This window comes from Pleurodeles waltl, chromosome 2_2 (assembly GCF_031143425.1).
Source record: "Pleurodeles waltl isolate 20211129_DDA chromosome 2_2, aPleWal1.hap1.20221129, whole genome shotgun sequence".
NCBI lineage: Eukaryota > Metazoa > Chordata > Amphibia > Caudata > Salamandridae > Pleurodeles > Pleurodeles waltl.
Window position 1 is genome coordinate 462,530,187 of NC_090439.1, and position 14,245 is coordinate 462,544,431.

General features: G+C 40.3%; 1 protein-coding gene across 2 annotated transcripts in view; it reads left to right on the forward strand.

Annotated features, from left to right (window-relative positions):
- Nucleotides 1-8,672, forward strand: part of CEP76 (centrosomal protein 76) — a 197,966-nt gene extending 189,294 nt beyond the window's left edge. Inside the window, exon 12 of one of the 2 annotated variants that reach the window (XM_069219933.1) lies at nt 8,310-8,672. In XM_069219933.1, the coding sequence (XP_069076034.1) occupies nt 8,310-8,448 (139 nt within the window). In that variant the 3' untranslated portion in view covers nt 8,449-8,672. The remainder of the gene's footprint in view (nt 1-8,309) is intronic. The other variant, XM_069219935.1, reaches the window with a different exon arrangement.
- Nucleotides 8,673-14,245: the final 5,573 nt, after the last annotated feature.

The window sequence follows — 14,245 nt, forward strand, 5'->3', positions numbered from 1 at the left end:
TTATACTAGATTAGCCTCGTGTCTGTTGATGGTGTCCAGACCCACTCAGTGTCCAGCCTGCGCTTGAAGCATGTGCTATATGACTTTACTTGGCTTAGCCAACTCATTCCCTTTGCTGAATGCAGCAAGAAATCTGCCTTACACTGTGAGCCATATACCTTGCACTATGAATCATATGCATGCAAACAAAAGATTTGATGGCAATGCATCTGAGATAAAGATTAGCCGTTTTTAGTTTGAGAAGTTTTCCAGGAACACATCTTAGAACACCAGGTCAAAACTGAGGCGCTTGCCATTGTGACTTCAGTGACTGCTGTGGCTAAGCAGTTGTTAAGTTTGAATACAAAGAAACACTTCAACAGCACAGCTAACAAAGTAAGTGATATTTACACATTTTTATTTCATGAATGGAAAAGTGACAGTGACACCAGTACCACCCAGGCTACCTTCCCCCAGCCCAATAGGCCCGACATCTAGAAGCTAGAAGGATGGATCATGACAATCAGTGATGTGCTAGCAGCTTCTTCACTTGTATCTGGCAGGTCTGGCTCTCATCAATAGCCTTCAGCAGTGGGTTTCACATGAAACACGACTCCATAGCCCTCCCAGTGCATTCTGGCCAATATGCTCCATCTCTTGCATTGTTGCAGTTCATCCAGTGAGGCGCAGCTTGATATCTTTTCATTTCTACAATTATTTCAATGTTTTGAAACACTGTTGGCACTCAGTCCCTGCTGTGTCCACCAGAGAGTCCATAAAGAGTGAAGCATATCTTTGTTTTGAGTCCTGACAAATAGAGGTTTCTGCTTTTTTCATAAGAATGCTCCTAGGACAAATAGTTGTGCACCAGATGGAGATGACCCTTGAAGTAACATGCTTTTTGATGAACAGTTAAGAAGGCACTGGTCTTTAAATGTTATGCAGCAAGCAAGTTTGGCAATGCCACAGGGACACTGACTGGGACGACACATAACTAGCGTACACATGGATGATGAGTACTGTGGTATTGAAGCAAGGTCACTAACATGGAGATACTACCACTGGGACACAAACACTGGAACACTGACACAGGTACCCCTACACTGGCATGGGGATGTTGAGCTATGAATATGTCACTTGATTGTTGACGTGTCACAAACATTGACACTGACGCAGGCTCATACACAGCCGTTATGACTGGCATGGGGACACTGACACAGGAACACTGATAAGTCAACTAACATTAATGCTGAGAGACTGAAACAAGGGTGCCCGACTTGACAAAGGGATGCTACAGTACACTTAGACTAACATCAACACTAGGAAATGTCAAGCAAAAGCACATGAGCAACAAGAATGGAGGCACCGACACTTGGCCATTGGCATCATAGCACTAACATCAACACAGAGAAACTTGAGGGGACACTGACATTAGTGCACTGAAATAGGGACGCCTCAGCACTGGAACAAAGGGATATCGATATTGACAATAGAACACTAGCATTAATATTGGGCAGGCAATCAATGCCACTGGGGCACAGCCACAGATAGTGTGAAACACTGCCATTGGTACAGTTAAACTTCCGTGGAGACACTGACACTGGAATGGCGACACTAGAAAAATGGGACAGATATTGATGGCGATATTGCCATTGAGACACAGATATGGGCACTGAAACGTCAAAGGGACGCATGGAAACACCAATAATGATATGAGACTATTGACATTTGGAAACTGATGTGGACATCAGGAGATTGCCATTGTAACACTCACACTGGGCTCTGGAATGTGGTGCTGCAGTAACACACAGGCACTTATAAAAGGTCATTGATACAGAGGCACTAATGTATGGATACCATCACAGGGAGACACATTGGGAGACTATGAGCATTGAACCAACAAGTCTATATCCCCAACTAAATAACTGTGTTTCACAGCACTCAGCACCAAGAGGGCATAACGCTGGCAAATGTTGATCATCAGCAATTATTCTTAACCTTTATTCTTGAGATAATAAGGCCGCCTGTCACCAATAACCTTCTCATCCCTGTCAAAAATAACCACAGTCTTTGCTTTTCCTTTGTGGATTGACAGAATACAACATTATCTTTCAGCATAGTGAAGCCACATGCTTTCTGCTGTTGCAGTTTATTGGGGCTTCAATCAGTCTGGGCCTGCTGCATTTAGAAGTTGCTGAATAGCAGGGTTGCTTAGTCTTCATTGAACCTCATTCATCTTTCTTCCACCACTCTACACTTCCTGTCTAGTCCTACGCTTGCAGAATACTTTTCTTCCCTGCTCCCCCCTCGATCATTATTTTCTTATTTTTATATTATTTCTCCCTTTTCTGCCTCTCTCTGCTCGTCTTGGTCCAGTCTGAAGATGAAAAATAGATCTGAATCTCTAAAGATGATTGCCCACTACCTACAACCACCTGCCCAATTTAAGCATTGAGTCCAACTCTGAAACGATGGTAGGACAGCTGCCTGGGAAAGTTCCTGTGGCTTTTAACTAGTGAAAGTGGAACTATCACCACATTCACTCCCAGAGCTGTGCCCATACTTACTCAGCATCTTGGCCTACCTTGCCTACCTCCTCTACAGACTGTCCCATTTAGGTCTATTTCACAGAAGATATATTCAGAACCATCTTAAAACCCATTTAATCATTAATCCGTTGTTTTTAGCTAAATGGACCTAGAAACACTGCTTTCTCCATACTTCTCCCTACAGGTGTAATGAAGAAGAACACACAACTCCATGTATTATAGTATTTTTGTTCTATTTAGTTTTCAGAAACTGTACTGCATGAAAGTGCTTCGAAAACACTTTAAAAAAGTACCAAAAAGTGTGCTGTGTTCTTTGCAATCCCACCATACTGTGCCCTTTATCAAAATATGTTGTGTGGGAACCAAATCCCTGTCAAGCACTGAGACCAGAGACCGTCCTGTAGGTATTTGTTGGGGCCATGGCTTCCATAACATCTACTCCTGGCTATGGTTCTGTATCTGCATGAGTATACACATTCACGAAACGAGTACACTACCAAGACCCATTGCCTTTGGGAGGTACTACTGTGGTATGTATTCTTAAAGTGTGTAATATGCGGTTAGAAGTATCCATCAGAAGAACAGGTTATTTACTTTTGGTAATGATCTTTCTAGTGACTATCTAACCACAGATTTCTCACTGCCCTCACACCTCTTAGTTCCATAGGGGAACACATGAATATCATCATAAGGTTCCAAGTTAAATTTTCCCACAAAGTCACCTTCAATTTGTTCTAAGTGCTGTACATCAGAGGACCCAGAAGGAGAAAGATAAGAAACTGACATCAGCGCAATGGGGTGGCACTTACATGTAGTTCTGCTCCTTTACAACTGAGGCAGTGTGGATTCATCACAGAGCCACATGGTACCACCTGTCGGTGTGACGAAGCATTGCTGAAAAAATTCTCTTGATCCAGTCCGAGATGTAGGGACGTTCTTAGGGTGCGGAATCTGCTGTATCTACCAGAAAGAGGATTAACAAAGGTAAGTAACCTGTTTATTAGCACCACAAGCGCAACCAATTTCTTTCATGCTCCAGTACTTATTTCTACCATACCACCACCCTCCTCAATGGAATTCGGTTTGCTAACTCTGCTGGGCCTGGTGGGCTGTTACAGTCCGATATATATATATTTAAAAAAACACATTAGCGAGAACTGACTTCCATCCAGTCAGTGACATAGTAATGTTTAAGGTGCAGTTTTGCATAATGAAGACTGTTCTAGATTCACATGGTTTGCACAACTCCTGCCTCCTAGTGGTTGGGTCCAGAAGTGTTTCTGTTGTAACCCTATCGTAGTGAGTGGGTGGTAATGTAAGTGAAGCACTTGTATAACGTCGATCATTATCCCACAATCCCCATGTGCGTGTCCACCGTTTTAGATTATTTTTTCTGCCATAGGTACAGAGGTGCATCTAGTAGGCTCGCAACTATTTTGTTGGAAACAACACAAAGCATTTAATATAAGTGATCAAGATTGATGCTGGAGAGAGGTTTTTAGGGGTTTGTCATGATGGGGATTCAACGTAGTCGGAGAATGGTATTTAGCCAACGTGGGATTCCTGGGGTTCCTTGAGGCCATTTTGGAGCATGAGCACACTTTTTAAATTTTGCCCAAACTGCCACACGAGTACTACACAACAAGCATCCAGTCTATAGGTTCTGCCTCTTCAAGAACCCATATGTCGGAGGACTGTTTTCCATGCTTGCTGTTTAAATCCAAAACGTTAGTGCTGTGATTCTAAACGTTTTGACTTCTGTGAACCCCCCCACTTAATCTTTACTAAAGCCCACGTACCCCACTTAATCAATATTGGATTCTGCGGACCTCCACTGAGTCATTACAGGAAGCCAGGTACCACCGCTTAAGCATTTTCAATGATATGAACCTCAATATAAAAATACAGAAAGAAGAATTCATCAAACAAAAACACAAATTATGAAATATTTATTTAATTAACAAATATTTAAAAAAAAAATCTTAATAAGAAGGTTGGAGGCTTTTCAGAATTCAGTTAAGGTCAGTAATTGTCCATGCTGTATTTTGTTTGATGCATTTGCTCTGCTCCCTCAAATCAATCTGAGGATCCTAACAATTTTAACCTCCAATTTCAAATTCCTTCACATTTAAAAAACGTTTAAAAATGTTCAGTTGTACATTTTAGTTCTTCATCTATATGTACTTTATTAATCTGTTGATATGATTTCATTTTCTAAGCAGTGTTTGACCTCTTGAGTAAGCTGTGCAGTCTGAACCACAGGTTAAGAACCACTGCTCTAGTGCATAGAGATACAATTCTTTGAGCACATTGGGTGACTGTGACATGGTGGAGTAGTTTGCCCTAAGGAAGCGAAAAAGGGGTGCTCTTTTGATGGGGGAAATGGGTTTCTTCAACGAAGCCAAGGAAGCTACACCATGGAACATCAACATTGAGGATATTTCAAGTGTGGTCTTGGAACACAAACAGTAGTTAAACGTATAATATCACAAGCTCAGAACCCCTTCGAGGTGTCCGAAGACGAGGAACACAGAAAAGGTGATAGGAGGAGTGCTTGTAATACGTCTAACTTCTGGCCATCGCTCAGCCAGCGTTCCAACCTTTCTCTTTTGCCCACCATGCCACCTCAGATTACATCGAGTCATTTGCAGATTAGTTTTGGTCGGGCTCCAGCAGGAACAGTCCAGTCCGAGCTGCCAATCCAGATCTTCTTGAACTAACAGAGGAGGCCTAGTCTCTGGTTCCTTGTATTCCAGCTGGCTTGGCAGTTTGGTCTGGTGCTGCTAAGCCAGGGAAGTTTAGAAGATCTAGTGGTTGTAACAACTAGGGTCAGCAAGGAAATAAGGTGCAACATTCAGACACATCAGCTGCGTGGAACTGAAAACAATCTTCCTAGCTCTAAAAGCTTTTCAGAGCCAAGTGAAATACAAGAAAATCCAAATACTAAAAGAAAACACAACAGTAATGTATTATCTCAACAATAAGGGATGGGGTGTAGAGTGTCATACATGCTCTCACAGCTGGGACAAATCATCTGGAAATGGCTATTGCAAGAACCATTTTGTTAATAACAAATTATGTCCCTGTGTGGAAAACATATATGCCGATGACCTAAGCAGACAAACCCTGCACTCACAACTGGGACCTATAGCAATCTTGAGCAAACAAACTCTTCCAACACTTGGGAATGCCAGAAATACTTCCACCCTCTGACCCTGGGAAATGTCCTGTGAATAAACTGGCACAGGCTAGTTACTTATACTTTTTTACCAGTACCATGTATTTAAAAAACTCTGAAGAAATTCAGTGTGTCCAATATGACTGTGATCCTGATAGCTCTCCAACTGCCTCACCAAACATGGTTTTCACACCTACTGCAACTGTCGGGCACCAATATTTCAAGATTCCTTTCTGCAAATGAACCCTAAGCAGGTACAATTTAGGGTTTTCACCCAGTTCTAGAGAAACCATTGTTACTGAGCTAGCTGAGTTCCACCAACACTATGCATCATTCAAGGTATAGGGAGACCGTCCACTAGAAAGTGCTATGCCTTCAAGTGGAAGAGATATCTAGCATGGTTTAAAAGTAACAAACTCTTTAAGATATTTTTTTACCAAGGCATGGTCCTAGTCAGATACCCCAAATATCTGACTAAATGTAATGCTTTGCTAAGGGTGCAATCATGCAGGTATTGCAGTTTCTTTGAGAAGACTATATACTAAGCAGATTTTCTCAATCCAGATAATCAAATTGTTCATGGAAGTGGCAGAAAGGCATTTTTCTGCGTAGGCAGTGCCTTCCCCACAATGGAATCTCAATGTGGGTCTATCTGGGATAGTCACCCTTTGAGCCCATGCACCAGGCTGCACTCAGATACCTTACATTAAACATGGTCTTCTTGGTGACCATTGCATTATTAAGAAGGGTGAGTTACAGGCACTCACGGGATAGGAACCATATATATATATATCTTTAAAGTGGTTATGATGACACACTCTAAATTCTTATCAAAGGTCATATCACTTTTTCACATGAATCAAACTATCACCTTACCAGACTTTTTCCAAAGGCTGTCCAGTGCAGCTGAGAGAGCCTTACACTCATTAAATGCCAGAAGAGCTGTTATGTACTACATAGAAGCTACTCAGGACATTAGAAAACAAACCAGTTTTTCGTAGGAAACTCTGTGCATGCCTTGGGTACATTTGTAATGAAAAATACTGTTGGTGATCAATTCAAGCCATTGAAATGTATGATTAATTGTCCAAGTTTTTAGTCAACAAACCAAAGGCAAATTCAACTAGGAAAAAAGGAGCAACAGTGACCTTTATGGAAAGGATTCAGTGCACAAAATTTTCAGGGCAGTCACATGGTCCTCAGCACATACCTTCACAAGGCATTACTATTTTAGGCATAGTAATGAAGAGGTCACAGTGGGCCAAGCAGTAATAAAAAAAATATATCTCTGTGCGCCCATTTCCTCTTGTAAGCCAGCTTCCCAAGGGAGTTAATACTGCTACATAATCTGTGCAAAGAGTATGTGAATCTAGAAGACATGTTATGCCGCAAAATATATGTTAGTTACTGGTAATTATCAGTTTGTAGTTTGAAATTCTAGATTCACATGCAGCCTTTCCACCGATCCATAGAAGGAGTTTGTGGAAGGAAGAAAAAATACAATTAAAAAAAGAATCTAATATAATTAACACGCACAAGACATTTATGGGATTGGGGTTTACGTGATACGAGCTCTCCACCTATGTTGACCATTAGAAGGCAGAATTGTTCTAAGAATGTGAATTTATAAGAGATTCTTGCGGCAAACTATAATTACATGTCAGTAACTGGTTTCTATTGGAAAAAGTATCCGAACCAGACATAAACTTGTGACGATGCAGCCTCACAAATCAAATCATACGTTGGTCTTCGGTGGAACTCTTGACCCTAGAAAGCAGCAAGACTCAGTTGGGGCTGCAAAGCAAAATATATGGCAGAATATGCTATGCAAATAAATCAAATCTATGGTGTTTGCAATATAAGTTGAGGTTCAGTTTGACATAAAAACTGCAAGTGTTTTTAGTGTTCTGAAATCGTATTTTAGAAAAGAAGACCCATTTTCAGGTTTAGTGACAAAATACCACACTTATGGTAAGTTCTGTATCAAGACTTTTGTCATCAAGGCTGGCAAGCTTTCTTTAGTCTAGTGGTAACCAAAACAAAGTGTCAATATCTAAAAAGCATTTCTTGGTGGGCCTTGGTGCCAGTATTCAGCATGGTTTTAAGTAGGGCTGTATATTATTTGGAACTCTTCTATATAAATGGGAATGCTCTTTAGATTATTATTGCGTTTTTTGTACATTGTATAGTATTTTTTTCAATACATGCTCAGTGTTAAGGAGGCTTTACCATCCTTCTGTTTGAAATTATGTACTGCTGATAATATCATAAGTGGCCAAGTAGAATGCATTATAATCAACACATGTACACTGCCAGAAAGCTTATACAACAGAAAACTATATTTGAATTTTTGCAAATATTTAATATTTAAGAATATTGAAGGCAACATTTGTATTTTCCATCATATTGTTAATCTCAGCAATTTAATTGTGCTTGAAAGAGCCAGAGCTACCAGATCTTTAACTTGGGCCAATTCATCACAAACTATTATTTGGCTCTAGGAGTAATATTTTGTATCTCGGATATAGCGTTTGAGCTGTGAAAATTTCTCCTGATACAGACCTGTTGTTGGAGTCGCACACACTTACATTTTCTCTTTCCAGGTCTCCATTCTGTGATGAGATTATCTGCTGTCGAGGGGATCAGATGAGACTTGCGGTTCGTGTTCGAGTGTTCACTTATCCTGAATCTGCATGTGCTGTTTGGATAATGTTTGCATGCAAATACCGCTCTGTGCTATGAAGCAAAAGATGTACCTTTTCACTCACGAGCTGGAATTACAGTTTGAAGACAATTTGTGCACAGAATGGACTTTTAAATTGGAACTGTTTGCCCTATACTTGCTGCACCTTTTCACTATCATCGTAACAGATTTTTATAGTATTTATAATATTTATTTATAAAATAAATTATGATGGGGGAGATTTTGAAATGTTAATATTTGTATAAATAAAGAGTTTTATTATAAGAAGAGTGTGTTTAAAAAATATTCCATAGTTAAGATATTTTTTGAACTTCAATGTGTAGTTTGACGAATGCGATGTTTATATTCTTTTCTATGATATTTGTTACAAAAGTATGTATTACTAAACTGCTACAGAATGTTTACATCTAAGGTTTAGGAGAATACAAAACCAGTTGCAGACTAGTGTGACCTTGTTGCCAATCAAGTGAAACTAAGAAGAACAAAACTGTTTTTCTAGTGCATTGTTTAATTTATGTCATGGATTTACTGTGAAACGAAGATGTGTATTATAGACTGACACAGTCTTACTTAATCAGGCAATCGTAAGTAAAAACATTTGCAGAGAATACTGAGTGTGTTAAAGTGGCATTCTATTACAATGAAGATGAATACAGATGAAAAAATTGCCTGAATTGAGTGTGCCTTGATAAATATTTTTATTTTTTGGTCTTTTTTGTGCTGAAGGAAAAATGTTTAACAAAATTTCATTTATCACTCCACAATGGTCTCTGTTTATTATTAAGTGTTTTCTTGAAGTTGTTGAAGACTGTTACTTTAGTTAAGTTTCTACATGTTGTAGGAAAATAGATATTTGTGTGTTTAATATGTGGTGCATGGTGGACCTAGCTTTAGGAAGGATAACTTGCCAAATCCCTGCTTTGGGTTCTTCTGCTCCATTGTCCCATTGGCATTTATGACTACCTTCGAACCACTGTAACAAAGAAATCGCTAATTGGGAGCTGTATAGTTCGGCCACACAGACTCTAGTCTCTACTTTGATCTCCATGGTTGTCTTTCCAGAGAAGTATGTAATAATAACTGACTTTTGTTCCAGTTTATCATAACTATGGCAGTACTTAAGATTATGCACAGCGAAAGACAACGTAATGGCTCTCTGTGTTATATGTCACCTAGCAAAGCTATAATTTCCAAGTCAAACTTGTACAGGCTCAGCCTGGAGTTAACTAAATTCAGATCGAGGTTTCCAGGCTAAACATTGTTGACTCAACCTCTATTCAAAGCTGTCGATTATAAAGTAACATTAGAATGCCTGTTTCTCCATGTTGGAATTTTGCTCCAATAATTTTCAAAAGTATTCTCAACAAAACCTTTATCTAATCTGATGCAGTATCAAGGACACCAAAAACAGCGTTTCTGCCTCATTAGCACCCATGCATCCTCCATTTTCCTTTTTTAATTCTTTATTGCCTTTTAAGATGCAAGGATAACATGAACAAAAGTAATATTCATGCATAAGATTGGCAAATCACACAGTACAAACGTATTTGCTTCTACTTTAAAACGGAGAGAGAAGGTTACCTGAACATATGTTTTGATGGTATTTGTGAAAGAACAATGATAGCTAGAGGAAACTGATTGCAAGGTCTTAGATAATCGCCACAGAGTGACAAAGCTGCAGGCAGTAATGTGAGCAAGGGGGATGAACAACAGACCTTAAATTATTGGATTACGATTAGGACTGAAATATATTCATTTTTTTAAAACTTTGTGCTGTATTATTAATGGTGACCGTAGCCAAATACAGCCACAAATGCTTTACGTGACAGAGGGAAAATATAGATATTATGCAACACCTTTGAGACACAAGATTGCACAGAGTTTGCTGAAGGAACACTACACAAGTATCCTACTTGTGGATGGTTGACAAATGCTGTTTTTTTTCCATGCTAGTTTATGCTGTGCAGCATTCTCACGTGGCTGCAATGCAGCGGTTTCTAATCTCTTTGGTATTGTCTGTTTCGTGGTGGGTATATATGCTGTGTCTACTCTTCGGGGATCGGTGATGCAAGGACCACATAAGAAGAATGATTCAGGTCTGGGGTATCTGTGTTACAGTTCTCCCTCATCTCCATACCGGAACTACCAGACTTTTTCATATTCCACTGTGGGACGGCTGCTGACCAGAATGGGAATGATCAATGAAGCGCAATCCAAGATAGCCACCGCTTTTCCTGTGATATATTTACTTTTCCTACTTCTTCATAGTGTAAATGGAAAAACAGAAGCTTCAGTTCCCTGTGTCGCAGTGAAGTTGAAGTCCCTTACAAGTTCCTTGCCCCTTTCAGCATTTTCATGTCCTTTTTTTCCTAGTTCTCCGGTGTTGTGGGCACCTTTCAGTCCTGGCTGTATATTATAAATATGCTTGTGCCTGACATTAGTTATCTGTCTTTATTCCATGTTGACATCCTATTTATCCTTCTGAATCTCAGACCTTCTTGGATGGCTCACTACCTGTTGTCTGCCTTTGCCTTTTTCCTCCAGTTCCAGATGACCCTTTTTGCAGAAACTTTCTCCTTACACATCTAAATTATTATACAGTGGCAACTGAAGGACATTGTCCATGTCTTGGCCGCAGGTTGAAGATAAAGAATAGCAAAGAGGCCCACTCATTTACATGTAAGGGTATCCATGATATAGTTAAGAATACGTGCAAACGTTTACACAAAGCTATATAATTCAGTAGTCAATGTTCACTGAGTGTTATTGGCATAAAGTAATGCTTCTAAGAGATACCCTTAGGCAGATCTAGTAGAGCAGCCAAAGTTTAGAGATTACCGGATCAGTTGGAAAAGATAGTCTTCTGCAGTGCTACATGTAAGGATTTGAAATTCGTTACAATGATGGCTGTGAGAAGAACAATTGTACGCTTTTAAAAGGATGTTGAACTCTCACCCACCAGGTTAAAACAGAGCATTAACTGACACTATGAACAGATGTATACATGAAACAGCCTATCCCTTCATGTAGATTTGCTTTTACTATTATGTTTTCTTTCTGATATATAAAATTAATTGGAATTATTACCACGTTCTCTCACATTCAGTAATTTCCCAATGCAAGTCCTTACCTTTATAGTATTTTTTTTCTTTTTTTTTTTTTTAATAGGTCTTGTCCATCATGCTGTTGATTGTGAAAAGACATATCAGCTTAAAGTGGGCTTGAGCCCGCCCAATGCTTACCATTGCTTGGCTTCATTGGCATTCCTATTTGCTTGCTGTTCATTCGTTAGGTTGTTTGGGCTTTCCTTCGTCTGGTGTTTGTTGATTTCCTAGAGTATAGCCTCATTTCCCATGTCTTTCCACTGCTTACTTTTAAGGCACTGCTTTTTTTTCCCCCCTTAAAGTACTCCATTACAGTGCATGTGTTTTCCGGCTGTCTCCCTTGTGTACTTCTCGTCCCCTCTAAACCATGCTCCATGTTGCTCTCTGTTACCCATGTGCTTCTCTCCCACCCCATTTCTGTGTTGTACTCAACCTTGTGTACACAGCCTTATTCCTTCTTACACAGAGAATCACATATGCACCCCTGGGAAGGACCTGTCCATTGAGCGTATGAGGATGTTGCACACATCCCAGTCATTGCTCAGCTTGATTGTGTGGTTCCAGAGGAACGGACCTGTGCACATACAGGTCTTGCGTTAGGTAACTTGGAGATCCTAGCAAGGACATCTTCCAACAAACTCAGTTTAAGAGCAAATGGCTGCATCCCACTACTGATCATATCAACAGGGGATCACTGTAGGGTCTGAACAGGGCTAGCTGTTTCAACTCAACCACAGAGATTGCTTTGCCTTTGTAGAACTCAGATTATTTATATTATTCATACCAATTTAATTTGAATTTAATGAGTTTGTTGCCCAGGTTCACATAGGGTCATACGGGCTCCCCCTTTCTGTGTGATATATGAATCCCGCTACTGAGCATTACCTAGGAACATGAACCTACTCATGCTGAGTGAATGCTGTCCTTTTTAAATTAACTGTGTGAAATTGGGATGAACCTGTCAGACTTACTTCACGGATATTGAGGACTACTTCGATGGTTATATTTTCTCTATGGCCACCAAGGAACGTCTGACAGGCCTCCAAAATATTTGTTTCCCTCAGTGAGGTGACCTGCTGCTTAACCACTAATATAGTTTCTTTGCTAACTAGTGGTTTATGCGCAAACTAGGTTGAAGCACTAACCTTTTCAGCCTCCTATGACATTGAGCTGCTTTTACTGAAGAGTATGCGTACATATATGTGTGTGTATAATCTTGTCCAATCTCCTTTCAAGCGGGCACAAAACCTTATTTCTATTAGGTGGGTGGAAAGACTACAGCAGCACAGCAATCAAAATCAAATGGTGAGTTGTTAATTTTTTCTGAAAAGTACAATGTATATATACATATACATACATACATACATACATACATACATCATTCGTCCTCTCCTCAATAAGGTGAAAACGCTGCTTGAAGGAAACTCCAAGATTGCAGTAATCAGTTTGAATTATGTGTGCTACCGAAATACCATCAGATGTGTTTCGGCTGTCCCACAGCCTTGCTCACAGACGTGAGGTGCCATATTACAAACCTGTTTACAAAAAATTATGTGTCACGTCATCAAACCGTGAAAACACTTACAAAAGAGTTGGCTTAACAGTGATAGTAATGCATTGATGACCAATTATGTAGGTCCTTCACGCGGCGTTGGCACCTTCATCATATTAAGGAGAGGACGAGTGTATATTATGCAGAGGCTGCTGTCTCTGCTCTGTAATGATGCAGCCTTAGTTTTGGTGAACAACGGAAGCCAGATAACTGAAGTGCGTTCATATATATATATATATATATGTATGTGTGTGTGTGTGTGTGTGTGTAGATGTGTGTGTATAATATATATATATATATATATATATATATATATAAAAAATAATGTTCAATGGCATGTGTAGCTGCTGATACACATACTGTGCCATATGGATTCCGACATCTAGTGTTGGGCTCGGAGTGTTACAAGTTGTTATCCTTCGTAGAAGTCTTTTCGAGTCACGAAATCAAGTGACTCCTCCTCTTTGGTTCAATTGCGCATGGGCATCGATTCCGTTGTTAGTTTTCTTTCCGCCGTCGGGTTTCAGAAAACTTAAAAAACGTTCATTTAGACTCTATTGTATCGATCGGGTTAATAATCTTCCATCAACACAGCAGTACCGTCGGGAAACAACTTTGTTCTCCCCAGAGGCATGCGTGCCCAACTCTGGCCTAGTCGGGCCGACCGCGTGAAGAGCCTCATGGATCAGACTCCATTCCGATTTTGCCCTCAGTGCCACGCAAAGTACCCATATAAAGACCAGCATCTGGTTTGCAACCTCTGCCTTTCTCCAGACCATCGGAGGAAAATTATGAGGCCTGTTGATCCTTCCGATCGAAAAAGACTTTAAGAGACAGAAGAGCAAAAAGGCTTGAAATGGCGTCGAAGAGCGGGGAACATTTCGAAGTAGAAGAGGAAGAATTAATGCAGACAGCAGTCTCAGTCCGGGAGTCGGAGCAGGAATCGTAGGAAGACAGACCAGTCACAGCCGGACAATATGTGAGTGTCTGCCCCTGCACCCTCACCAAAGAAAAAACAAATGGTCTTGGGTACGCCACTGCCGGAAGCCCATGGCTCGGCCCGAAAAAAGACCGTCGGTGACCGACCCCCCAGTTTGGCACCGAAAAAGGCCACTCCTCCGAAAACCTCGGAAACAACAAAAAGCTCAGTTTTAGACTCAGGTAAACGCCAATTTTCGG